Genomic DNA, 26,876 nt, shown 5'->3' with positions numbered 1-26,876 from the left:
ATACACTTACACTTACCTCAACTTGCCATATTGTTCAATTGCTTGATAATGTAGATATCGCAAGTTCAAATCGAATAGGGAGGAATTATCCAGTGAGCAGCAGTTCTCTGGGCAACAATGCCTTTTTGCTGCCAGAGGTCAGAGGAGAAGGTGTTGAATGCATTAACCTGATAGGAAGGTAACAGTAACTTCAATGAGCACTTGTTACAGCCAAGGTATGCAGAAGAGCATCTCTGAATGCACAACACATATCTTGAAGTAGATGAGCTACAGCAGCAGAAGACCACACCAGCCAGTCAGCTGAGAAAAGGAAACTGAGGGTACCATTAGGAGACAGCCACTCAGTTCGTTCACATTTATAACTAAATTACTACAGCATGTAAACGTCCTTGTAATCCTGCCGTAAAAGAAGAGAGACAACATCCTATGAATGTTTCCATCTCCACACCTACTTAGGTTGTCAGTTTTGGGCCATTTGAATTGATAAAATAAACTTTTTTAAGCTAGCCAGTGTCGGCTAATTAGCGCTACCGTTACTTTAAAGATGAAGACTTTTTTCGCCCTGCACTTCTAATTTCTCTGCAGTTTTGTACATTTTCATCCTGGTAGCATCATAAAGAAAGGGATTCTCCACAAGCTACATCAAAGTTTGGGAAAGATGGGGTCTGGCAGGGCATAGTGATTGGAATACTGTGCTTGGATGCAGTATTGGAATCCCAAGTGCTCAAAACTGACAGTTTCTTCACAAATTTTTATTTTTTGTTCACTTAAAAGGAGATCTAAATATTTATGGCTTTTTAAAAAAAAGGAAGAAGAAGAAAAGTTGACAGGCATGTGCTACAGTTCTATCCAGTGTTTGGCTGGCAAGCTGCCCTCCAGCTCTCCGCGCCAGTCACATAACCGAAAGCTATGAGCTTAAGAAGTTGCTATTGTTAAAAAAAATAACCTTCTCTCACATCCTGCAAACAAGGAGCAGTGTGATTGTTCTTTTGGAGTTGGGTTTCTGGCAAGATATGCTGGTGGTTGAATATTCACTCTTATTTCAGATTTGTCTGGTTTTGTCTCCACCATCTGGGTCCTTAAAATGCTAGATGCTTGACTTTGTTCTTTTGATAGGTGCTAACTTTGTCTGCTGTTTGGTGCTGGGCAGGTACTGAGACATATGTGGTTTTAATGGAGCTTTTTATCTTCAAAAACTATGCCTACAAGGTTTAATGACAGCAGCTGTGGCAAAAGCATAAGGGGGGAGTGCTAAAGCACAAAGGCTTAGAAGGTGTGGTGATAATTCTTGTGATTAAAGCGTTGTCAGGGACCCCTTATGTTACACAGTTTAGATTTATAGTAATTAATAATGCAGGTTTGAAGAAACTGACTGCCAACCTACAATTATAACTTAGTGAGTGATATGAATTGCTATCATGTCTCTTTGAAGACATGTCAGTGATACTTTCAACAGAGCCAGGTTAGCTGTTTTCTTTAGCTTTTATGCTAAGCTAAGCCAAGCTGATAACTAACTAATACCTGTTTGTTCAGCTCTATTTAAAACACCCTAACATAAATAAACTGCTTGTTTAAAGTCTTTCTGTGATGTTTCAGAAATTACTTTTTCAGCAAAAAACATGTTAAGATAATAACGCAATTAAATATATATGATTAGTAAGATGCTAGCAATGCAGTTTACAGTTTTCCTGATATTGAAGAAATACCTAAAAAATAATACTTTTTTCATCTCTAAATGAGGTTAAAATACTAAATGAGCAAAATATGACAATGAAATATTCAAAAACTGAATTTGCAGTCTAGACAGTGAGTGAAAGCGCTGAAATGATTAATGGTTTTAGCCAAACCAATATAACCGACAGATAAGGTGTGTTTTTTTAATGTTGTGAAACAGTAAATCCTAGTATGAATACTAATCAGAAAAAAAAGAATTGGCATGATTGGTGCAGCTCACGTCAGGCCACAGAGAAGAGGGAGATGTGTTGTTTTTGTAGCAGCGGCACAGAGTCCTTCAGCCTCCTGCCCCCTCAACACTGAGGGGAGTGACTTAGCTTCCTTTCTGGTAGCTGTTAGAGTCACAGCATTAGTCATCTTTAATTCTCAGCCATCAGCACAGTCTGCAGGGGAACAGACCTTACAGTGACACAACTTTACCATCCCTTTGTCACCAATAATTAGACATAACTGTCTAGTGATGTGCTGTTAGCGCACTGGTAACAATAAAAACATAGTCCAGGTTTGAAATGCAGTCATAGTCATTGTGTTTAGCGCTGTTAAAGACTAGATTATTAAAATGACACTTACAAACAGTTAAAACATATTAAAACTGTTATCAAGAAAGCTGCAGGGCACACTTGATGGGGTTTAAATCTCCACTGTAGACAAAAATATGAGTGCTTATAAACCAAAAAAGTCAGTAGATTAATATGTTGCTCTCAATGCAGATACCGGCTCACTACACTACAGCAGTAAAGACATTTGGCACTGATTCTTCTTATTATTTTAAACGTCTTTGTTTTCTTTTCACACACAGCTCACTCCATATACATATCAGCTGTTCATGTGGAGACTTAATTATTTTGCAGTAGGTGAAAGAGATTTTATGGTCAGATGTAGAAGCTGAAATAAAAAGGCTAAATTGCAGTTGTTTATGTAACATATGTGCAAACAGCAGCTTTAAAAAATCGATATAGCCTCTGTTTGTGAAGACCGGTTTTGAAGCCTTGATTTTAGCATAACTGCCAGCTTGAGTTTTTGAGGCCAGAATTGAAGATATTTGTGAAAGTGTGTGGAGAGCTACATTATTCTCTAGTACTGCTAAGTTTGGATAGCAAGCCCCATCCACCGACTTTACAGGTAACTGGTATTAATGCTAAGTAGCAGAGAAATCATTTGACTGGCTGTTACAATTAACCACACAGCAAGCCATGTAATTAATTAAGTAACGGCATTAAAAATGTTCTAAAAGATGCCATTAGCACAAACACGGTCAAGAGGTCAAGCTGCATGATTTGTTTAGCGGCCTAGTCGGCACCCACTTGTCAACCAAAGCAGCCACAGTCTAAATAATGTATAACTTTGGCACGTTAAATGAGGGAGTAAAAATCCTCGTGAAGGGTCCTGAAGGGGCTAAACTGTCTTAAAGTTTTTGTACCAAGGTGTAATGACTGGTATTTTAAGATGGAGTAACTCACTTTCAGAGACAGCCTGAAGTGGCAGGTCGGCCTTGGCTTCATTTTTTTAGGTTGCTGCTTGTTGTTCAGTGAAAGTGCCGACACCCTCCAGTGGCTGCAGTGAGCGTACAAAGGACTTGGTTTTAAAAGATGGATCAGCAAAAAACTTTTCACTTTAGTACAAAAAGTAGTCATAGTACTTGGCTAAAGCTTACTAATTCTTTTCTTCTGTTCTTAATCCAAACAGTAATCAGAAACTGGCTTTAGAACTTCCTTTTCAGTGGTTTTCAAGATTCAGACTGATGTGCTCTTGTCCGACTGACAGGTGTTAGATGTATTTGCTTTGCGGGCATGAAAGAACAACAAACTTTGTCATTTGCTTCGTATTGTGCAATTCAAAATGTTCAATTTTATTCAGTTCAGTTTTATTTATATAGAAATCACAAGTCACAACAGCAGTTGCACCAAGGTGCTTTATATTGTAAGGACAAGACTACAATAATACAGGGAAAAGCCCAGCTATTAAGTGTCCCCCTTTGAGCAAGCACTTGGCGACATTGGGAAGGAAAAACTCTCTTTTAACAGGAAGAAACCTCCAGCCGAACCAGGTTAAGGGAGGGGGGCCATCTGCCACCACGAATGGTTGGGGGGGTTGAGGTGAGGAATACAGGGCGAAAAACACACTGTGGAAAAGAGCCTGAGATTAATAATAACTAATGGTTGACTGTGTAAGCACATAAAGAGTAAAAAAGGTGAATGAACAAGAAACACTCAGTGCATCATGGGAAGTCACCCAGTAGACTACACCTACTGCAGTGGAACTAACAGAGGATTTAAGTAGAGAGAGTGTCTGTCTCCTGAATCCAAACTGGGAGCTGGTACCACAGCAGAGGGGTCTAAAAGCTGAAGGCTCTGCCTCCCATTCTACTTTTAAATACTCTAGGCACCACAGGTGACCTCACAGTCTGCGATTGATACGGTATTATATGATCTTTAAAATAAGATGCGAGAGCCATAATTTAAAAGCCAGAAGAAAAAAGTGTTTATCCTCTTAAGTCATGAAAGGTGACAGTGGCACGCCTAGTGTCGTTGTCCCATCAGGTAGTAGCTTCAGGTAGATATTTGGTTAACCCTTTAAAGCCTGAACCATGAAATAATTGCCAGAAATGTCTATTTTACTGAACCAATTTACTGAACCATGTGACAAATTTGTTTTAAAAAATTAATGACATTTTAAGTTAATATGTGACTTTTAATTTTTAGCTTTTTTGCTACATCTGGCATTTAAAAAAATTGCTTAAAAATGTATTGTGTGATTTATTTAGAGTAAAATCACCCTGATGATGCAGAAATCTCAAAAACTCACAAAGAGCTCTATGTATCAAATATGATGCACTATAGGCTTTAAGGGGTTAAATGGTAATCATGAAAACCCAACAGAATGTTAACTTTGAAATCTAACACACAAAAAATACTACCGTACAAATGAATCATCAATAGAAAACAATGTAAAACAGCCCGTAGGTGTTTGGCTCTCACTGCTGCATCATCATCATTCATTAAGCTGTAAAAACACAGTAATGGTGTTATCACAACAGGGTCGTTGAAGCTTTTCGTCTTGTGGTTTGATGTTTTTAGAAGTTTGGGCGATCGGGCCACATCCTAAAGGATCCTCGAGGAGCATTAAGAAGGATCCTCCATCATCATTCTGTTTGTCATTTTCTCCACATTACCTTTACCATGTTCAAGCGCAGGGAGCGAGCGTGTGAAATGGGACGTTGTCCGTGCATACAGCCATTAATCACAGGCGCAGAGGTAGTAAACAGCCTTTGATGGTCATTAGAAAACAGTTCTATTACAGAGGTTACTATGTCTAGCGGTTAACCTTCTCCTCTTTGATGTATAGCAGCATGGGTGTTTTAGAGCAGGAGAGGAGGAGGAGGAGGAGGGGAAGCATCCTCACCTAAGCTTGGAATGTCCCCCTTCAGCAGCTTTTGAATCGTTGTGCAATCATCGTGCAACCTTTTGTTTCCCTCCCCCCAGTGCTGCTCCTGCTACCCCCCCCCCCCCAACCATCATTCCCTGCCACCCCTTGTTCTCCCCTCCCTCCCTCCTGTCATCTGAAATGTGCCCTGCATAAGTGGAGGCAGCTGCTTAAGTGCTGAGAAAGGGAGGAGAAGGGGAGAGTGGAAGTGGAAGGAGGGAGGTAAGGGCCGAAGAGAGAGAAAGAGAGAGTCTGACTCACAGTTAGCTTTGCTTTCCCTCCCTGAATGCTGCAGCATCTACTCCTCCCATTGCACTCAAGGTCTCTCTCTCTCTCTTGCTCTCTCTCGCTAACACACGCACACATCCACTGGCATTCATGTGCACAAACACGCGCACAGACACACGCACATTTGCAAGCATAACTAAGCTCTATTCAGTATTTTACTTGAGGTTCGGTGGTTGTTGAGAATAATTTTGTATTGTGCTGCCTTGGCGCATTATTGACTTGAGAGGCTTTATTGTCATCTTGTTTTTTGTTATGAAATTTTAATGCGGACCCTCGTAATTAGGGTGGCTGTATTTGATGCAGCTGCCAGCCTTATCTGTGTGCTGGTGGTGGCGGTGGTAGATGCAGGGCTACTGATGCAATACAATAAATATCACATGGTTAGTGACAATTGTCTCTGTCAATAAAATGTCAGATGAAATATCTCTGGAGCTTGAGGGCAATTTGGCAAGGGTTTGTGCCTGTGTCTTTAGTGCTCTTGTGACAGTGGGCTTCATAGCTAAAAGCACACTCCCCTGCAGTGGAATTACATAGTGGCGGTGACGCCAGCAAAAGCTCAGGGCTTTTATCAGCTGTCATTCACACAGGAGAAGCTGGATAGAGGCAAGGCCACCACGGCGTGGAATAGGACAAAAGCCCAATGCTAGGCTGTTATTGTAAAGGGAAAAAACAGCATCTAACAAGGTCAGAGAGGCACTGTGGTGAAGTTGGTGCATTGTTTCAGTGACATAACAGTACTGTGGCCTTGATTATGAACCACAAAATGCACTTTTTAAGGAAATGCTGATCTTCACGTCTCTAATCAGCTACTTAATTTGCTTTATAACATTTTGGATGTGTCACCTGTAAGGTAACATGTTGCACAGTTTTGCATATCCAGCAATTAAAACAAGGTAGGGTATTTGTTAAAGAATAAAACTGGACACTTGCCATGATTATTTTGATATTTGCATTTATATGTACTTTAAGTTAATGCAAAGATTTTACTTGAAAAAAATAACACCACATGTTCTTTTATGTCAGTTGCTAACATTTGAGTATGTTTGTTAATAACAGTAATCTGGAATATGTTTGGGACTTTTGGTTGACCATAAAAAAACGTGAATACGTACAATAGGAGAATGGTAAGCAGCAGCTCAGTTTCTATTCTATTTATATAGCACCAAATCACAACAACACTCACCTCGAGGCGCTTTATAATGTAAGATATGGACTGTTTAACAAAGCTTACAGTAGCTGCATATTCAGGCAGTCTCCCATCCAAGAATTAACCGGGACCAAACCTGCGTAGCTTCTGAAATCGGGCGTGTTCAGGGTGGTGCAGCTGCAAGAGAAACTCATTTTGACTTTGACTGCAGTAGATTTTGTAATTGGTTTTTCACAATGTGACCCTCATTTGTTAGCTCCTGTAAAAAAAGAAAGAGAGAGAGGAAAAAAATCACACAAAAGGTGTTAATTTTTTTTATTCAATATTTTTTTAAGAAAATGAAAATTTGAAATGTACATGGAGGCAGTCAGCTTCACTGACCTTGGGCTTGATGAAGTAAACTGCCAGTGCTGTTAATGTAAGCTATGACTTCTAGTGTTTTGGGTAAAGTGAATGTATGACAGTATCCCCTCAGATATACATCGGCATTTAACTACTGCTGTCCACATTGGTCATAATTTGCATATATATTCAATGCAAAAAATACACTTGATAATCACAGTGTCCATTCAGTAATTATCAAACTGCGTGTCATTAAAACGGAATAGTTCATTAAAAGTTATTGTAGTAAGCTACATACACTACCGTGCAAAAGTCTTGAGCCATCCCTGTTTCCTTTACATGTCAACCAAATCAAGACTTTTTTGGTAGTTTTTTGAGCAGTAGTTTGGGCAGTGGCTACTTTTTCACTGTCTTTTTTCAGTTCACTCCTTATACCAGACCATTTTCAGACAAGTTATTTTTGTTTGTTTGAATAAATAATTTCAGCAATTTAAAAAAAATGCATCTAACTGGTAAAAAGGAGTGTTTTATTTACACATTACAGAAAACGTAGCGAGGAACCATTTTTAATCTGTGTCTTTAGGCACTTTGTTACTAACAACTTGTTGTTAAAACACATAATATTTCCCATTTTTTCTCAAATTTATGAAAAATGTCAAAGATAACAGTATTTTTGCACCAACAATATGATCCCCAAACAGCTATTTGCAAAACAAACTGCACATCTCAGCATGGTGTGCAGTGTGTCCCTAAAGAAATTGAGGAAACTACAGTGTCAGGCCTAAAACCTTCTAAAACAGATGAATGTCAGAACTATCAAAGGTAAATGAACTGGACTGAACATCGGCGTCAACAGGTTTTATGGCGTGATGAATCCAGATTTGAAATGTTTGGTTCTATAGATATGTAGAGAGGAGGTCAGGGGAGAGTGTTGAGAACTTGGTGGATGATCTGTCATGGTTTGACGCAACATATCAGTGGTGCTGGCGATCTTGTTAAATTGATGAAATTATGAACGCAGAAATGTAAGGTCAGATTTTGTAATAACACCTAAAAAGCATCTGTTTGGCAACAGCTTCATTTTTCACCATGAAAATTTTTTTAAAAGCACACCTGGACAGAAAAACATAGAATGGACGACCATCAGTTGTGGATTGGCCTCCCCAGATCTGTAATCAAGAATAAGGTGGTGATACCAAATACTGACTTTCGAGCTTGTTAAAATTATACGAATGGTTTTCCCTTATATACTACATATGTTTGCGCGGTTAAATAAATCTGATCCTAGCAAAAAATACAGAAATAATAGATGGCTCAAGAGTTTTGCACAGTACTGTATGCAGCAGTGACAGTGCTCCTGCATTTTTGCTTGTTTGCTACCTGTGATCTAAAATCTTGTGAAAAAAGAAGAGCAAACGTTCGGTTGAGGGGGCTTTACATCTAGAATTACACAGTTCTTTAATCATATGATAAGCTTGTATTAGTATAATTATGTGCTTGAAGCCCGTGTTCATCCTTTCACAACACTGTTAATCCTGATTTGGGAACAATGTTGTGGATGTGGAGCCATTTGGACTTTTGGCAAAGAGGTTTTATCCCAAATCAGTGGATCCTCTTGACCAGGGGAAGAAAACACTAAAAGAAATGAGTGAATGTTGCTCAAAGTATGTAAAGCTGATTTTTTAGAAGTTACTTCAATGATAGAGTAGAATAGAAAACAACAGATAGCAACTTACCAGCATAATAAGAAGCATAGTATTAAATGCCTTTACTGCTGCTTTATGTGGTTGGAGATGAATTCAGATCCTACATTAGCATTAATTGTTTGACCCAAGATAGTTAGAGTCAAAATTTCTGACTCTTAAAAACTGAACTGAGAAAAAGTTAACGGTCTGTGTGATATTATTAGGGTTGTCTTAAATATTCATGACCGGGGGCGGACCCACAGGTCGCTGTAGGTTGCGAGGTTCCTTTGTCAGATCACTTGGACTTAGAAAGAGGATGCGGAAAATATTCCTTCCTTATTATTCATACATCCCAATGATTATGACATGTGCAGAAATGTGGCTTTCAAATACTACACCAGCTTTTCCACCCAACAACGTGTTTTCATGAAATTGCTTAGAAACAAGTGCAAGCCTCAGGTAGCCATGGGAGCAGTGGAAATAAACGATAGAGTGACCATTAGGTCAGCTGCGCTCCATCTTAAGAGGGTGGGGTGCAACGTCAGATCAGCTCCTGTCACGACCGTCCGTGTTGGGGTTGTTGAGTCTAAATATACACTCAACAATCATTCCTCTTTGTTTGCGAGCATGTACACTAAGCAGTTTTTCAAAGAGAAGGATTCCTGCGCAAGTTTCTGTGTGTAGTTGAAAAGAGTGTTTGGCAGTCAGTGTTCAGTTTTGTCCAATCAAAATACTGTGTGTTTAGACTCCCATTAGGTTTTGGATCACAACAACTATTCTTCCTGGGCTGCATGTAAAAATATACATTGTAACAATACAAAGCAGCAGCACTTGGGCACAATTACATAATGACAACACAGCTCTCAACATCCACATCCTGTGTGAAAGCAATCGCCTGTTTTACTATAGCAATTTACATGATTGCATTTCTGCTACCCCCTATAACAATCTCATTCTCCTGTTAGAAAAATATTATTTTGGTATCCAAAAAAAAAAGAGAGACGCATCATTGGTTTGAAGAAAAAAAAAAAATGCCCTGAGATTTTTTTGCTGGGTGAATCTGAGGAATGGCTTATTGCTCTGGTCTGCAGAAATAAAATGCATAGATTTATGTTTTTGTTAATTCTGCTCCCACCTTAATACTGCAATAACCGCAAACCTCCCGAGAGTCTGCCTTCGTCTAATTAAAATTAAGCATGCAAGAGGTTAAAGAGTAAAAGCTTAACACGTAAGTGTATATGCGAGTAGGATAGGTTAGCATGTGCACAAGTTATACCAGTGAATGCCAAATAGCTTTGATAGCCTTGTGCTAACTTTAGTAAGACAGAGCGGGCAGAAACACATGCAGATTAATGCACAGTTCTCCAGTTCATATATACATACATATATATAAGTCGATCTAGCAAAAGTCCTGAAACAATAACACATGTCCTACTCAGTATAAATGGCAGGTAACAGTTTTCTGAAGTGTTGATTTTTTTTTTATAAGTAAATAATTGCAACAGGGTAATTAGTTCCTCTTATGTGCTGTTTGGCTTTGAGCCTGCGCCTCACTAGAGTAGATGTGAATTTGTGACGTGACGGTTTTGTCATACAAAGTGAAGCGAGAATAGAAGGTACAAAAGAGGCAAATTACCAAAGACAAGTATAACATTTGTTTGTACAAGTGCAAAATTCACAGGACATATTTTGATGTCGCTGCTATGGAGAAAAACAGCGTTCACGTCTTACCTTTTATTACCACATAGTGCATTTTCCTCAAATTGACAAACACAACATTTGACAACAACGGTTCTGCCTTTGTTTTTTGGGGTTTTTTTTCTTCACTGCTTGCTATATTCAAAATGCCTACAATGAAAGACAGACTGCGTTTACACCGGTGTTGCTCAGTAAATATGACTGATGTGACTTTAATTATTTTTAATAATCAGAATTATTAGTGCAAAGGCTAGCCGAAGGAATCAGGATGAGTTGTTGTTTATTGTTTTTGGTGAATTATGTGTAGAAAGATGCTTTTTTTTTCATTATCGTGTGGAGAATCAGAGCATAGACAGAAGTTAGGCTAAGCTCTATACATGTCACAGTAATTGGCAGGTAAGCCAGGGTAATCAGATTATTTCCACCTTAATTTGACTAACATGAGCCTGGATGTTTAGGTGGCAGTTGATATAATTGTAGTAACACCTTAATCTGGATGTAATGATAATGGAAGGAGGCTTACCTACTGCCCTGCATTTTAACATTGAGATCATTGCAAATTATAAAAGCAAAAAAAAATTGCATAAATAATAGAAGCTAGAGATGCTCTTTGAAGGGCTAGGTACTGGGGGGGATGTGTGCTTTCTTGAATTTCTGTGCTTTGGGTGTTTTTCAAAAGGCTCATCAACAACAGTGCCGTTCTGTCGTTATTTGGGATATGAAAGTCTATCCGTGCTGCTACTCGGGGAGCGTCTCTGAATGGCTGCCCTGGGCATTGAGCAGAACAAGGCACAGAGCGAGCTGCAGCAAGCAGCTCTGGAGAAACAGCAACACTCTGTTATTCAGCCCTTGGCCTGCGCTCTAGAACATTGTGTGTACATCTGTAATCTTACCTACCCCCTGGGCTCGCGCAGACCCCCACCACCACCTCTACCGCCATTTTTTTCCCTTTATTCCTTCTCATTCACACTCATTCCTTCTGTCCATATTCTCTCTCTCTCAGTCTCCTTCTTACTCAGTCGCTCACATCATCGCGTCATTCCCTTTTCCTCTTACACAAAGATATAGTCAAGCAAACACACCCACACGCTTTCTCACACTGACACCCATACACACAAAAAACACCAAGGGCCTTGAAGATACGCCACGTGTGAGATCACAGTCTTAATGTGTCTGGGCCACTACAGCCTGCTCGATTTTTCTACTGATTTTTAAAATGACATAAAGACTTTTGGTGTGTTTTAAGGGCCGTCAGCAGCTTATATGTAATGCTGATAAATATATTATTTAAATGTAAAGTACGTGCTAGAAAAAAAAGTTTTTTTTAGCTGAAATTGAGCTGGAGCTGCGAGTGTTTAAATATACATGAAGGAGAGGGCTACATGAATACGATCCTGTCCTGGATGGTGAGCAGTTATGAGCTGTGTCATGTGTCTGCGCTTTCAATTGCTCTGTGCGGGGCTTTCATCAGCCTTTGCCTCTGTCACTGAGACATTCCTCACTCCCTCCATGCTCCCGGCTCCACTTCACAAACTGTAATAAGGCATCGGTACGCTCTCTCTCCATTGCCTCGGCTGTTTTTGGTGCACCGCTGCATCGCAATCCATGTAAACGTACACTGTAGGTGCGCGAGAACGGCTCTTTTCTCAGCACTTCAGTCCTTTTCTGTGACAATGCAATGCTGCACAAAGTGATCAGCTTGTTGAAACAAGGCTATCTTGCGCATTGACAATCCGTGTGATATATTGTCATCGTCTGCCGGTTAATATGTACCGCTGTTTCCTTGGGGATTAGATGTGACTGTCATGCTCGGGCTTGAAGACATCATATCATGGTCCTGGCGGCACTTTAATAAATCTTTATTGCTTTCATTGCATTAACAATCAGCCACCATCTGACGCAATTGCACGTCTTTACTCCAGCATACACTAAGTCTACCCTTAACTATTTTTTTTCCTAATGGGAGGCATTATAAAACACATCTTTTAAGCTCCCACAGAGTTCAAAACAACAAGAGTGTATTTTTCCCTCATGTCTTTTTCTTTCCTCAGACAGTTGCAGCTTTCACAATTGAATTTGAATGCCATGCTTTTAGTGCCAGGGTTTTTTGATTATCCACAGACAGGGAGCTGTGCTGGATTCCATTCCTTTCATCATGCTTTAACCAGTGTGAGCTGGCTCCCCTGTCGTATTTTATGAGAGGTGATTTTAGTGCCTCTCCTTTATGCAGATGATTTTGGCTGCTGCTCCCCAGTCTAGTCTTCAAGAGGTGGATATTGGTTTTGACAAGAGAGCTAACCTTGCTACCTTCGCTCTCACCGGGCTGTCTTCCTGACTGCCTCGCCACACTGTGTATTCTGGGCCATATGCTAATGCGAATTACACTTAGTGAAAAGGAGGATGCTGGATGCATCTACAGGTGTTTGCAGAATGAGGCTCAGTGACAGGAATATTACACCGGGCTGGAACCCTCATTGACCCTTTGCACTCCCACGGGGATGACAGCGTCTTTATTTATTGCCACTGGGCCATATATTCTCTTTATGTGCAGTAATACTCCCAGTTAATATCCACATCAGATGACAGGGATCCACATGAGCGCATTCACTCATATATGTGGGTTACGGTGGATGCGGAGCTTGTAGACGGGATCATGAGCTGTCATATGCAGGATTTGCTCTCTTATCAATCCACTGATAAGTGTGCATGCTTCTTTTTCCTAAAGCAATGAAATGTGTGCAGGTAAGCTACGCAAGGAGTACCCTTATTCAGTGAAGTTCCCTGGTAAGCTGCTCATCCTCTTCATGCCTTTAAAGAGGCACAGAAGGTTGCAAATGTAGTCAGTGGGGATAATGAGCGATCGGATAAGTCTGGTATATGCAGCCATATATACATATCTGTACAGACACGCAGATGCACTGCACTTTGACACGGTGACTGAACTTTTATTTTGTAGTCGTGCTTGCCTAATTCGGCTTTGTTGAGGGAAACGGAGCAGTCACACAGGATCATGCTTATGTGATACTGAAGCTTGAACTAAGTCAGTCATGCAGTGGGTGATAATCATGTATCTCTCTCGCTCTCCATTTTCCTGTTTCACTGACTAAGTAGAGAACTTTGCATGATTGCCTGGATGAGTGTTTCCCCTCAATGTCGCGCCGCTATTGTCCACTTGCCCCTCCTTCATCTGTGTAATTGTATGCGTGAAGTTTCAACTGTAAATCCCAGCTGTTGGCTGATTGTCTGCTCTGTAGTGCTATGTATTCTGGGAAGCCATTGGCTGAGGGGTATTGGTTTTTTCTTAAGCTGGAAAACATAATGAAAGATAACACAACGATGAGCTAGGTAGTTTGTTTTTTCCTTTTTTTGCCTGATTCTCCAGTCGAATAGATTGCAGGGGGAAAAAAGACAGCATTTGTCCCCCCACCTCCCCCACCCCTTTCTCTCTCCCTTGCTCTGCTAAAACAGATAGAGTAACTGTGTGGAATAAAGGAGATGCTTTTCTCTCTATCACACTCCATCAGCATTATTTACCAGACCTGCCAGTTGCTTTGTACAGCACCTCTCCCTGCCAAGTAGGCGACTGGCGTACGACCAGGGGCTAGTGACAACAGGCTACAGTGGAAAGCAAGGAGAGCTGTGTGGACGAGCCAAGTCTATTCATTCCCCTAGGCCGCTGAGTGAAGCGCAGAACTCTATCTGCTCTCACTGAGGAGAACATAGCACTTTATGGATTTTTTTTATTTTATTTTATCAGACGCTATGCTGGAAATTATCATAAACCCAGCCATCTCTTTGAATCAGACTAGACATACCGGTGGAGTGTGGTGGTATTAGTAGGTTTGTAACGGCTGTGAATAACCACATTTGTTAACCCTGATCTAAAAGTTAAAGGCTCAGGAAAAAAAACTGCGAGGCTTTGAAATTGTTGCGTGTGCTGTGTGTGCTGAAAGTGAATCACGCGTGTCAGAGAGGCTGTAATAAACGCATGTTTCCTTTGTCATTCCCAGCCACAGTCCCATCAGCCCTCCCTGCAGAACCTATGGAAACATCAGCAGTCGGGGCTTGGAAACAGAAAAGTGATTTTTCTTCTTCTTCCACAGTGTGTCACAGATGGTGGGAAAGCCTTTGTAATGCTAATATAATATCACACTGTGTCGGCCTAGCTCTGCAGTTCGCTCTGTGTACCAAGCAGCCTGGCTGTGGAGTGATTTACCAGTATGGAGAGAAAAAGACCTCCCTCGGTTCACACTGAAAAGGCTGTGTGGTTGGCGGGTCCTGCTGCGACTGGGTCCGCCTTGACTTTATTGATTCCTTGGTCCATCTAGCGCTGCGTACTGTTAATTAACTGTGTTTCTGAATGTTTGTAACATTGTGTGTGCTTATGAGAAAGGATTTTACAAAGAGGGTCCGCGCATTAACAACAGTTGAAAAGGCTATAGAAGGTGATTTTTTCATAATCATCAGAGACAAGCTGCTTATTAAGGCCAGTTATTTTAGACAAAAAAAATGCACATGGTAGCACAATAAAAGCTTAAATGTTTGCATCTGGCATTCTTTCAGCAAGTATTTGTAGTAAAAAGCAGCCTATTATCTAATATAGTGCCTCTTACTACCAATGTTATGCCACCTCCCAACAGCTAACCAATGGCAGGCCACTTCCACAGATAGTAACCAATGACTCTGTGGCAGTGAGTCAGCTGCTGGAGAGGAGGAGACAGGGACATTGATGTCTCTCTCTAGCTGTGCCACGTCACACTGTTGTCGATTCGATTTCCAGCCCTCATCCCTGGTATTTGAATCACAAGAGGGAGCGTTTCATATCCTTGCTGGGAGAAGAAGGGGGATCTTGTCTATCTGAAAGAGCATGTTGGATTAAGGGGGTTATTTCCCCAGAGGGGGGGATATGAGTGTGAGTGTCACTCAAGACAGCACTCATTCTCACACAGCCTCTGCCTCTGCATGTTGCCAGGGAGCCCCAGCTTTGACTTCTTCCCCTCTCCCCCTTTCCTCATGTAATCCTTAGCGTTTTCTTTTACCCCCCCAACAACTCCTCTTCCTCTGTCTTGTATGCACCCTCTTCCTCATCATTGCGACAATCCCTTCACACTCCCTTCCTTCTTCCCCTGCTGGTTCAGTGCTGCCCTACAGGGAATGGAGAATTGCGTGGTTCGGTGGATGGTTGTTATTCCAATCACACCTCTGATGTAGCAAGGGTCCAGTAAAGTAGAGAATAATTGGCAGGTTCCAGCAGCCTTTCCATTCTAGTAGCGTGCATGTGTATTTGTGTGTGTGTGTGGCAGGGATGAGAGGGGCTTGCTTTGGGTGCAGCCTTCAGAGGTCATTTCATTAATTATTAGCTCCTGTGATGGGTGCATATTCTGTTCTCAGCACGCGTTGACAAAACACCTTGCTTTTAACGATGAAGATAAAAAAGAAAAAGAGCGATGGTCAGTTATGCAAAAATAAACCCACATTTTCTTCAAAACGCCCAATAATGTGTGTTGGATAGCTGAAATTTGGCTGCAGTCTTTTGTCTCTTAGCTAGCTTGCTCAATATTCAATCCTCCCCTGCATCATAAATCATCAACAGTATTTGTGTCTGTGATTTTGTATTTTAGATAAAAGAGTGGTTTTGGAAGTGGAGCAGGTGTTGGGTAGACACGCAACTAATTAAATGAGGGTCATTCGGGGTCAGGGGGGCAGAGGGCAGAGGTCACAGGTCGCATGTGTTCACCCTCTGCCTTCTCGAGAGTCACTGACTGATAGGACTCCGGAGGTGATCACTGATACACATCAATGGAGCCAAGCAGGGCAGCTAATCAAGCATGTGGGGTATGGGGATGGGGACAAGCATCAGGGAAAATAAACCAGTGCTATCTGCTGGCAAACACATTGACCCACAGACTTAATGGAACATGTCTCCCATAGGTGCACTGCTCTATTGATTAGCCATTCTTGGCAGTTGTAGCCAACACTGATATTGAGTGTGATTTTTGCTTTTTTCCACCATCTCTGCTGTAGGCAGGTCTGTTCTTGCAGAGCCTGAATTAAAATGGTACAGTATATTTCTGTGTTGCTACAGGTGCTTTTGCCCCCCCCCCCCCCCCCCCCAAGCTGTGATTGCCTGACACGGAGGCCAGCACCATAGCGACCATCATCACTTCCTCTGATGCCCTTTCCTTGTGATCCAGCCTCACCTTTAAGGGCTTCTCATTATGAGGGACTCTAAGTTCTTACATGAGGAGACGTGCACACTTATGTGCACAGTATAAATGTTAGTACACACACACAGACATATACACACCTGTAGGCAATACATAGCCATAGACAAAGACTAGTGCGTGTTTGTTCATAGCAAGGAGCACACAGACACACACACACACACAGATCTGTTAGCACGGCACACATTTGCTCGAATGCAAAGAAAGAGTAGGTAGTGACCATGAAAACTGCATAAATGTCCATTATTCCAGCGCGCATGTGTGAAAGGTTGAATAAAGTGGTGGTAATAAAAAATATCGATCACTCAGCCCACAGCGTGCCTGACAGGAAGCGTTGTGGCAGAAACAGGCATTGACAGAGGGCCTTTGCAGGAATGTAAACCTGCAGGACATTATGTCATTGCGTCAGCGCTGAAGTAACAGCCCAGAGTCTGCAGAACCTGATTTAGATTCAGCAAAGCAAATGAAGCGTAGCTCTAATAAATGCAGCTGTTGGAAATAAGATAATTGCATCTCCGTTGCTGTTGCAGCAAAGATTATTTGATGCATGCTCTCTGTGCAAGCGTGAGAGCGCTCGGGTTTGTGTGTGTCAGTCAGGAGATCGAAGTGATGGTCATGATTGTTAGTTTTGGCTCCGTGTTTCTGGGGGGTGGAAGCATCTTCTGTATTTATCAGCAGTTACTCATACATCAGCATCTTTTTAACTGTACTGAGTGGGAGCACTGCGTACATAATGAGTGTGTATGGGAATGTGTATGTGTGTGTTTGAGCTCGTGCACAGGGTTGCTTGTATGCAGAGCCTCATTAAATACGCAATTGTTTCATAAGACTGACCCTTCAAGAGCGGTGGGTGGACCAAACGCAGATTTGCTCAAATGAGCAAATGAATCTGTAATGTGGAAGCTTATAGTTTACCATGTGTGTGTGTGTGTGTGTGTGTGTGTGTGTGTGTGTGTGTGTGTGTTTGTGCACGCTTTGTGTGTATAAGCATGTTCAAACATACCATACATTTCTAGTTTCAGTGATCAAATAATTTAACATTACAAGCCTCACACAGCCTTCCTCTGCGCTCTGTACTGGGCTTGTTATAACAGCCTCAGGCTGGTCGACATTTTTTTTTTGTTAATGTCATCACATTAACTCAGCACTGCTATGCGCTTATATACCATAAGGAGACTGCTGTACATGGAAGCAGGATATATCCATATGTTAGTGAGGATGCCATCGCTCTGTCTCATTAGCAGCAGTGCTGAGGCCCTGAGCTGCTTCTTGTGCTCCATTGGGACAGCTGATGAGGCCTGACTATATGACCTTTAACAACCTAATCAACTTTTAACACCTCGCCTACTGCCTGCCTTATTGCCATTCTTCTCTCTACCATTCACCGGGCGCTGCCCCATCCCATATTTCTTCTTTTTTGATAAGCAGTAACCTTGTTTTGACTGATCAGCGGTCCATGTATGAATGAAACAGCATTGTAAACACATGCTGCTGCAGTCTCTGGAGGCACGTAGGGATTTATTGTAATAGGCTATCTCCCTCCTCACTCTTGACCTTCCCTCTACTTATTTTTCTCCTTTCCTTATCTCTTACTGTCTTCTTCACCCCAGTGTTGGAGAGCTTGGGATGTATAGAAAATAAAAGAGAAATATCAAACCATGCAAAATTAATGTACCATGTGGTAGGTAGTTAACTGTGTCGCGTAATTAAACTACAAAAGAGAGGTAATTACAATCTGTTACAGTTACTCAGAAAAAAGAAATTACAGCTATGAGTGAAAATGATGATTACACATGCATATATAAATATTTTTCTCAGTGCATTTTTTGTTAATGCTTTTGAACAAAGCGGGTCGGCGCCATCAAGGGCAGGATAGCTTATAAGGAGATGGCTTTACGTCTAGACACGCTCCATTTATCTGGCAGCATGCTCTTAGAGTTTGAGTTTTGTTTTTGAAAGCAAGCAGCCTGCCATGCCTGTAACCAGTCGACCACACGGCAGGTGGTCATGTCATCAGACGAGAACACCTTTCAGTGCTGAAAAGTCAACAGTATTTTCTTTCAGGAATAAGGAAAATGCCAGGGGTGTCAAACATAAGCCCCGGGGACCAGAATGGGCCTCACACAGACTCCAATCCGGTCCACTGGAAGGCTTTGGAAAATGCAGACAAGGTTATAAAGGATGGACTTTAAACTGTAAGTTTTGCAGCTTTCCTCCTGATAAAACCCTCACCCATGGTATTTCATATTAAGTAATAGATAAACAATGAAATGACAGTAGAAGTCTTGTTTTATTTTTTTTTACAATGGGTGCAAAAATGTTTTTTTTTTTTTTTTTTTTTATTGGAAGTGACATCAGAAACAGCAGCATGTGACATCACGTGATGGCGGAGCTTCAGTTCATCCTTTGTCATCCTTTTTTTTTTTTTTTTTTTTTAATAGGACAGGGGGAAAGAATGAAAGAAAGAGGGGGAGAGGAAGAAAGAAAACCAAAGGGGAGAAGAGACGGTGAGAAGGGGGGGAAGAGAGAAAAAAAAAAACAAAAAAAAAAACTCCTGGGTCACCTGTATGGAGAGAAAGAAAAACAAAAAAAACAGGGGAGACAGCAAACAACAAAGAGCAACATAATAATAATAAAAAAAAAAAGCACCATCACAATAAACTAGCTAGTCATAGATATCAATAGATACTAAATAATAAACGATATTGTGCAGCACGCAAGATAGACAGCACACAGTGTGCTTTGAGGCAGCAGCCAAGAAAGCTGTAGTCCGCATCTGTGAATACCCATGTGTACACCTGTGTGCATACCTGTGTGGATCAGCATGCTTGCATTCCAAAGGTTTCTCCATGTAATAATCTGCTAGAGAGTGTGGGGAGCCACAGCCCCGTCCTCCAGGGTATGAAGCAGGTATGGAGGAGATCAAAACTCCAGACATCCAGAGGCCCCCAGAACACAAGAGACCAAGGAAGACCCACAGAGGGGCAGCCGCGCCACTGTCCCAGTAAGAGCTGAGGAGAGTCCCAGATGAGGGCTCATTCAGCAGCCGCGGCGCAGAAGCCAGGGGGAGTTGCAGTGACGCGCCCGTGAGCTCCGCCGGCAGCCAGCTGTGCCTGAGTGACCGAGCCCCAGGCCGAGAGGCCGGGGGCACCCCACCTCCAAAGTGGCCCGAGCGAGCCCCAATAAGCGGCCGCCAAGGAGTGAGCCGGTGTGTACCCGGACGCCCACCCCCAGATACAAAGAACCACCAACGCACCGATACCTGAGGGAGTCCGCCACCGGCAGGGGAAGTGGTGGTGGGTGGAGATAGGCCTCCAAACCTTGGAGGGCCCGAGATGTCCCCAGAGAGGTGGCGTCTGATACCCAACCTGACATATAGACACAGACATACAGGCACACACAGACACAAACATCCATTCCCACCCTCATGCTCTCATATGTACTTCACACTCAACCGACGTGGAGACAGACATAAAGGGACGCTGTATACACGATCACACTCCCCAAGCGTACTCTACTAACCGGGTCTAGGTACCCTTGCCCCTGGAGGGGGGAACTGCACCCAGACCCAGGTGGTGTTACCCTTTTCCCTGCGGTGGGGAGAGGCAGACCGCCCCGACTCCGCAGCAGCAGGGAGGCCCCAGACCGCAGTCGGACGGCCCACTCCTCCTAGCCCCCCCGCTCCAGTAGGCCGCAGAGAATGGGGGTGAGGGAAGACTCCAAACCTCCCTCCACCCGCTCATTGTAGTGTTGATGCATGTGTGTTCTAAGGTGCAATTAAAACCCAGGAGGGCATAGAGCTACCTGCCAGAGAGCAGCAGGTAAGCGCATAGTCCCTCCTGCTAGCCCTCAATGTCTACATGTATTTAAAATTGAGAGGTGGGCAACGACGCCAGGGGTGAGGCGTACACCCTGATGGTAACTTGGACTCCGTGTATCGTGCCCACCCCCAAGATCCTATATGTATGTGTAATGAGGGTGTGAGTAATGTGAATGTCTAAGTTGTGGGATAAAATTGAGGCAGAGGCAGCCAGAAGGGGACAGAGGGGGGGGGGGGGGGGGGGGGGGGGGTAGCCTCCTCTGCATCCTGGTGACATACCCCTACTCCAAGGCCCTGCATGTGTGGGTGGTTGTGGTGGAGCAGGAGGAGGGAGGCAGCAAAAATGTTTTTAAAAAAAGAGTATGTTCTGTGAATGAACAAAAACATTCCTGCCTTATAATTACAGGACAATCTAGTCAATGTGCTACCTGAAAATCTACCGTAATATAATTTTACAGACTTTTACAGTCAAAGACTCATGCTGCCAGATTTCTTTCTTTAATGTTGCAGAATTTCTATATTATGTAGGAAAACTGAGATGTAATGTTGAAAATGGGCTTCTTTTTCTCATATTGAGATATTTTAGGGATTAAATGTTGAACGTGTAAACAGTTAAACTCCTTTACACTGACAGAAAGGATGGGTTTCACTGGTCTGGTCCACTTAAGATGAAAGTGAGCTCCATGTGGGGCATGATGTAAACTGAGCTTGACATCCCTGCTCTGTGGGTACTGCAGAGTAAAGCGTGCTAATAGAGGTGAAATGCTTTCAGCATCAAAATGCTCAAACCTGGAAATCATCGACAGCTCGCAGAGAACTTTTTCAGCTTTGCTGCTCCGTTTAAACATTTGCAGTTTGTTAACAAGTTGTATAACTCTGTCAAGTCTTCAAGTTGTATTTTTTTACAGCGTAGCAGTTCTATGCAATCTGTCATATTTTGCATTTGAAAAGTAGCCTCAGTCCATTCCTGTTTCTGCACTTTATAGGAAAACAAACTAAATGTGTTTTTTTTTATTGTTAAATGCTGCGTATCTAAGTAATTTAATAGTCCACTTATCTGCAATCTCCGCCTGTTACAAAGTGCATACGTTTCCATAATCATTTTAAATAGGAAAAATCACTTTGCTGCGTCCAGGGTAGAACACCTCCTTTAATCTGCAGCAATTTCCTGTATATCGATCATTTCCGCACATATAAATGATCCCATTGTCAGAAGCTTGTATTAAAATAACCTGCAATTATTTTAAATAAATCCTCGAGAACACGCGATGATATAAAAGAAATTATGTTTCTATCTGTTTAATATTTTTAAAAAAAACACCCTGAAACCTGACATAGGGGATTAATGTTGCAATAACAGGCACAATTCGCTCAAGTCATTTAATGGAGTAGTTACTGCGTGTGATTATTACGGCATTTGCGAAAACAGAGCAGCAAACAACTTGAAATGAAATGCAATAGTAACAACAGTAAAACAATAAGGCCTTAATGCTTCTGTATTGTGTCCACAGCGGCTAGAAGTGAATGAACGCTTACTTAAACAATTTATCGAGCTGCGACTTTAACAGAAATTAAAGCGGTATTATGCTGCATTGAATTATATTTCGGCGGCTTTTCCAACAAGAGACCAGAGATCTTACTTAGCTATTCCTGAAGACACGGAAAGCATTTTATCCAGGGTTAGCTAAAGAAAGATTAAAAGCACAGGTTTGGAAGTCTGAGCCCTTATTACCTTAATAACTAAATAAGTAAACATTAACCGTAATCAAAGATATTTAAAACGGTGACGGTGCACGCTAAGGCCATGGAGGCTTGGATTAAATCCCATCATCAGTGTCACTCATACTATATTTCAGCAGGCTTGCAGTCATTTTAATAGGAAGATAGCATTAATGGCTTGAGCGTTTTCCTGCCATACACTCCTGGGCCTGCACCTTCATTTTGGAGTATGCAGAGGCCTGAGGGGGTAACAGTAGCTACAATTGTCCAGATCTGTCTCTGCAGGTTGTGCTGCACTGATAAAGATCCAACTCTATAATCCTGATTCATAGTGAATCTTTACCTATCAGATGCTTCCTGGGCTCTCCAGCAGCCCGTGATTGACAGTGATTATCTCAAACGCAGGCTGTATCTCTGCCATCACCGTGGCCGTGTCAGGGGGGTTTTAGGTGAGGATGTTGGATCAAATACAGCAGCAAACAGCTGACAAGGAAGGTGCACAGTAGCAGAGGCGCGTGTAGGAAACACCATTGAATTAAGATTTGCAGATAAGGAATCTTTTTTTCCCTCCCTCTCCATGTGTCAGAGACAAAATCATTGAGATTTCTCCTCAGCAGCAGCAACAGCAGCACCGGCCTAACCTGCAGAGCACGCTCATGACACGAGTTAGCCGGTGTGAGCTTTGTGTTGAAGAGGCAGCTGAAACACAAACAGCGGGACAACACGGGAAGCATATGGTGCTAGCGATGCAGCAGTTGTTGCTGTCAAAAACATAAATGCTGCTGAACACTGTTACTGCAGGTGCAAATTAGCAACACTGCTAATGTGTTCACCGTATTCGATGTCAGTCTTGTATTTCCTGGTCTAATTGTATGAGGGTTTGCATAATGGCCTTTGTTACAGCACGGCATTAAAAGAAAGATTAATACTGTGCCGCCATATCGACCAGCTATAATTGCAAACACCGATGGCTCACTCGTTTAACATGTTGGCATTCAGCAGGCGGTCATCTGCAGCAGTCTTTGCAATGTGTTCATTTGGAGCATTTATCAGAAGACGTGGCAACACGAGTTGATGCAAATGGTTCGATGAAAAAGAGTTTTCTGAGGTTTGCTTGGCCCTCGAAAGAGGAGAGCTCTGACATATGAGCTGCGAGGAGGCCCGCTGACCATTTGACAGAACAAAGCTCGCGTTTGTGAGACAGAAATGGAAGGAAGGGTTGGAAGGGAGTACCTACTTCTTCGTCTTCCTGTTCACAATAGCAGGGCAGGTCCACGTGTGTTAAAAAGCTACTTAAATTCTCAGTGTCATTCACGGTGTGGCTCTAAGCACTAAGGTTTTCTTCCCAAATTTAGAAAACCTGAAAGACGAGTCCAAACTGCTTTTACTGTGTGGGTCTGTGAATACAGTATGTGATATTTTTAAAATTCATGATGTGTGTACAATTGTGTGTGTGTATTGGATTTGTGCTTCTCTGTAGTCCTACCACGTAGTGCTGCAAGCTCACGAGCTCGGGAGTATTACCATGAGTTGCGTGTGAGGCAGGTTACTCAGCCTGTCTGCAACCAGTGAACCTGCTCTGAAACCGTATACCTGCGCTGAAAACAGGAGTCGCCATTTCAGCGCTGTCTGTTTGGATCAGTGTTCCCTGTGGCACTATGCCCTCTTTGAGAGCTCCTCTGTTGGGGATCTATTCCTTAGCCCCTGACTCCATCCCTCTGTTGGCACAATGGCCCCTTTGTACCTACATATACTACTGCTGTGGGACCTTGCCTCGTAGTTTTTGGCAATTATACACAATCCCACTCCATCTATCCCCCTCGTTGCCGCTTCATTGACGAGAAATGCAATTGGATCGAGGAGAAATGCAGTGAAACGGAGACCCGGGAAGAGGCTTGCAGGAATTAGATTGTGGCGCTGATAAGTTCCATATAGAGCAAGTAAACATGTTCTTATCTTGTTATCCAGCTTACACATTAACACATGGCGCGTGTGGAGGAGGGTTTAAAAGGATAAATCAAATTCTAATCATTCTGTTTGGCTTTTTCCGCTCGCTGCTCTTTGTCTCTATTTCAGTTTCTCATCGTGCAAAGGACCCCAGCCCACATGCAAGAACAATGGAGGGGGGTCAGAAGTGCTAGCTATTTTCCTACACCTGCTGAATGCTACAGAAATGAGTGCACAGTGATTATGTGCCCTAATGTGTGGTGTTTAAAGAGTGGTTTCCCGCAGCAGAGTTAAATGGTGGTGCCCTCTGTGAAGTATTAATGATGTGGATGGATGAATCAGGTCGGCACAAACCTGTTGACGGCAGCCGTGGCGCTCTCTTAAAGCTGCACCCAGACATCAGGCTTAACCGCTTGGCAAATTGGACATGCTTGTTGGCTGTAGCTCCAATTTATGTGCACTCTCTATTGCAGTTAGTCCATCTTCATTATTGAAATGGCCTCTCGTCAGGTCTTGACAGAGTGGTGGAGATGGTAAAGGGTGGAGTGCGCGTGTGGTGGTGGGGGCACATACAGAAGAATCATGAATAATGTGGAAAATAAACACATTTGAAGCACTGGCGCTGGCTGGCAGAAGGGGTGTTGGGAGTGTTGTTAAATGCCTGGCTTTCATTTTCTCTCTGCTCCTCTCTCCCTCTCTCCATGTGATTGTATGTGCAGCCTCTGCCAGTGGATGTTGATGCTGATCCTCAGCCTTGGGGCTTTATCTAACACACATGCAACCGAGCATAAACACAGACACACACACACAAGCAGCTCTCAGTGCTGAACTCTAGCAGCACCTGTGTGGCTTGACCAGCATCGCAGCTGTGTGTTGTGTCACAGCCATGCTGGAGACACATTGCTCGGTGGCCACAGCCTATATTTAATAGGTTGCTGTTGTGGCTTCGCTATTCACCTCGGGATCGTTGCATTGGTGATGGCCGATAAAGCTGAGCCCAGCTCAACCGCGTCATCCCGTTTGGTGGCGATATCCGCTTCCAACTCGCGCATTGTTGCAGGCAACACGTTTATTGCCGGATGTCAAATTTCAGCTCCTCGGTGAGGCGAATTGATAGGAGATGGCCTCAAAACCATTTCGTAGCTCTGTAAATGTACACTTAAGCCCAGGCTTTGGGTATAACAGTGCTTCTCTTTGAAGAGAAGAACAGGATCTAACTGAGTCTACCTACAGGGTCCCTGTACCTGCTGCACACATGAGTAGATGTGATGGCTCATGAGGTAATTACCCACTGAGCTGGTCTGTAAGCTGAAGCAGGGGTTCCCTTCAGGTAGCGCTCTCGCTCAGGTCAGTGAACAGCTAATGACATTTAGAAGAAATAGGATGAAAGAGGTGGCAGTTGGTTGTAGTCAGCCACACACTACCTTTGTCTTATTGTCTGCCGTCTGTCTTAATCTCGCAGCCACCCTTTTCACACCACAAGGAGATCGTGTTATTAGATCCCCTCCCTGGGCTCATTTGTCATCCTGCAGCACCACTCCTCTAGAGGAGGACTGCAGGAGAGGAAAAAAGAAAACAATATAAGCAGGCAGGAGGCCACAACATCAAATGTTCATCATTTACCAGCCCAGAGTCTCTCTTATCGCCATTATTCTTTCACAATCACAGCAGATTAATATGCTTTCTTTTTGTTGCCCCTCTTACTGTGTCTATTTTTAAAAGGCCGACAAACTTCAACCTCTCTTCTCTCCTCTACCCTTTAACATGTTATTTTGTATTACGCCGTACCCGGCCCTTGCACGCGTGTACTCTCAATCATCCCCCACCCCCACTTTTCACCATCACTTGCTACAATAAAAAGTATTGTCAGTGTTCACAGTTTGCTGTCACCGCCTCAGTCACATCTCTTTAATCTCTCCTCTTTGAGCTCCTTCAGATTTCGTGCTGCTGAGGCGCACGAGAGGGAGAGAGTCAGCTAATTACAATAAACAAATATGCTCAGAGCCGCCTATGTAAGGTTGGCATAGGTTAACAACTCTGCTATAAATGTTAAATGAAGCTTAAAATAGGATCGTATGGCATACAGTTGCCATAGCGATCCAAGCTGCGATTCTTTGTGTACTTTCGTGGTTGGCAAAGTTTAAATTAATCTTAGACACGAATCTGTGATACGGAGAAGAAATGAGTGATTGTTTGATGCCCCAAGGGCCTGTTTGATGCCTCTATCGCGTTTGGAGCTTTTTCTTGAACCGCCACAACTTTGTTTGTCTGTGCTTAGCGTCGGTCTTTTGTTGTAATGAAATCTAATGCACTGCCGTTGATGCCTTTCTGCCTCAGACGCATGGCGGTCGCCCTTTTTTACCGATTGCCTTCTTACTCACGTCTCTTTCTATTTCTCTTTGTCTTTCAACAGGTGGGACAGTCAAAATGATGCGTGGGTGGTGCAGCGTTGAGCCGTATTGATGGATGTGTTAACAGACAGCAGTCTCACATTGATTGTGAAGACTTCAGAACCTGAGAATCCAAATGCAGTGGAGAGCACAGGTAACTATTCAGGTATAGCTCGTTAACACAATGTTTTTTGTGTTTTTTTTAAGTAACTCACATGAATGCTAATTTTGCTCTTTATTTCTCAGCTTTAAACATTTAGAGAAACTTGGTTGCAGAAGAGAGGTTTTTTTTTAATTTGCCCAAGAATATTTAAGCACTCATTAAAATAAACGAAAGCTTATTAACAACAGTTTCTCTCACAACACATTTAAAACTTTGAAAAGACAATTAGTATTAGCACATAGCACAGAATTAGCGTTCCTTGAATTAGCTTTTCACCCTCAGTTTTAAGCTCTTTT

General features: G+C 42.6%; 1 protein-coding gene across 5 annotated transcripts in view; it reads left to right on the top strand.

Moving 5' to 3' along the window:
* nexmifb (neurite extension and migration factor b) overlaps nucleotides 1–26,876 on the top strand; it is a 53,107-nt gene that overhangs the window by 13,424 nt on the left and 12,807 nt on the right. For 3 of the 5 annotated variants that reach the window (XR_014894412.1, XM_085291927.1, XM_085291947.1), the window contains exon 2: nucleotides 26,441–26,583. Coding sequence is in view for 4 of the 5 variants with exons in the window: in XM_085291927.1 (XP_085148053.1) it covers nucleotides 26,490–26,583 (94 nt within the window). In the remaining variant the exon portion in view is untranslated. The remainder of the gene's footprint in view (nucleotides 1–26,440; nucleotides 26,584–26,876) is intronic. The other 2 variants (XM_085291939.1, XM_085291958.1) reach the window with 1 other exon arrangement.

Source organism: Mchenga conophoros, linkage group LG2 (assembly GCF_057382185.1).
Source record: "Mchenga conophoros isolate Kocher_MC1m ecotype Shallow Benthic linkage group LG2, M_conophoros_male_GT1.1, whole genome shotgun sequence".
Taxonomy (NCBI): domain Eukaryota; kingdom Metazoa; phylum Chordata; class Actinopteri; order Cichliformes; family Cichlidae; genus Mchenga; species Mchenga conophoros.
This window is presented reverse-complemented; position numbering and strand designations above follow the sequence as displayed.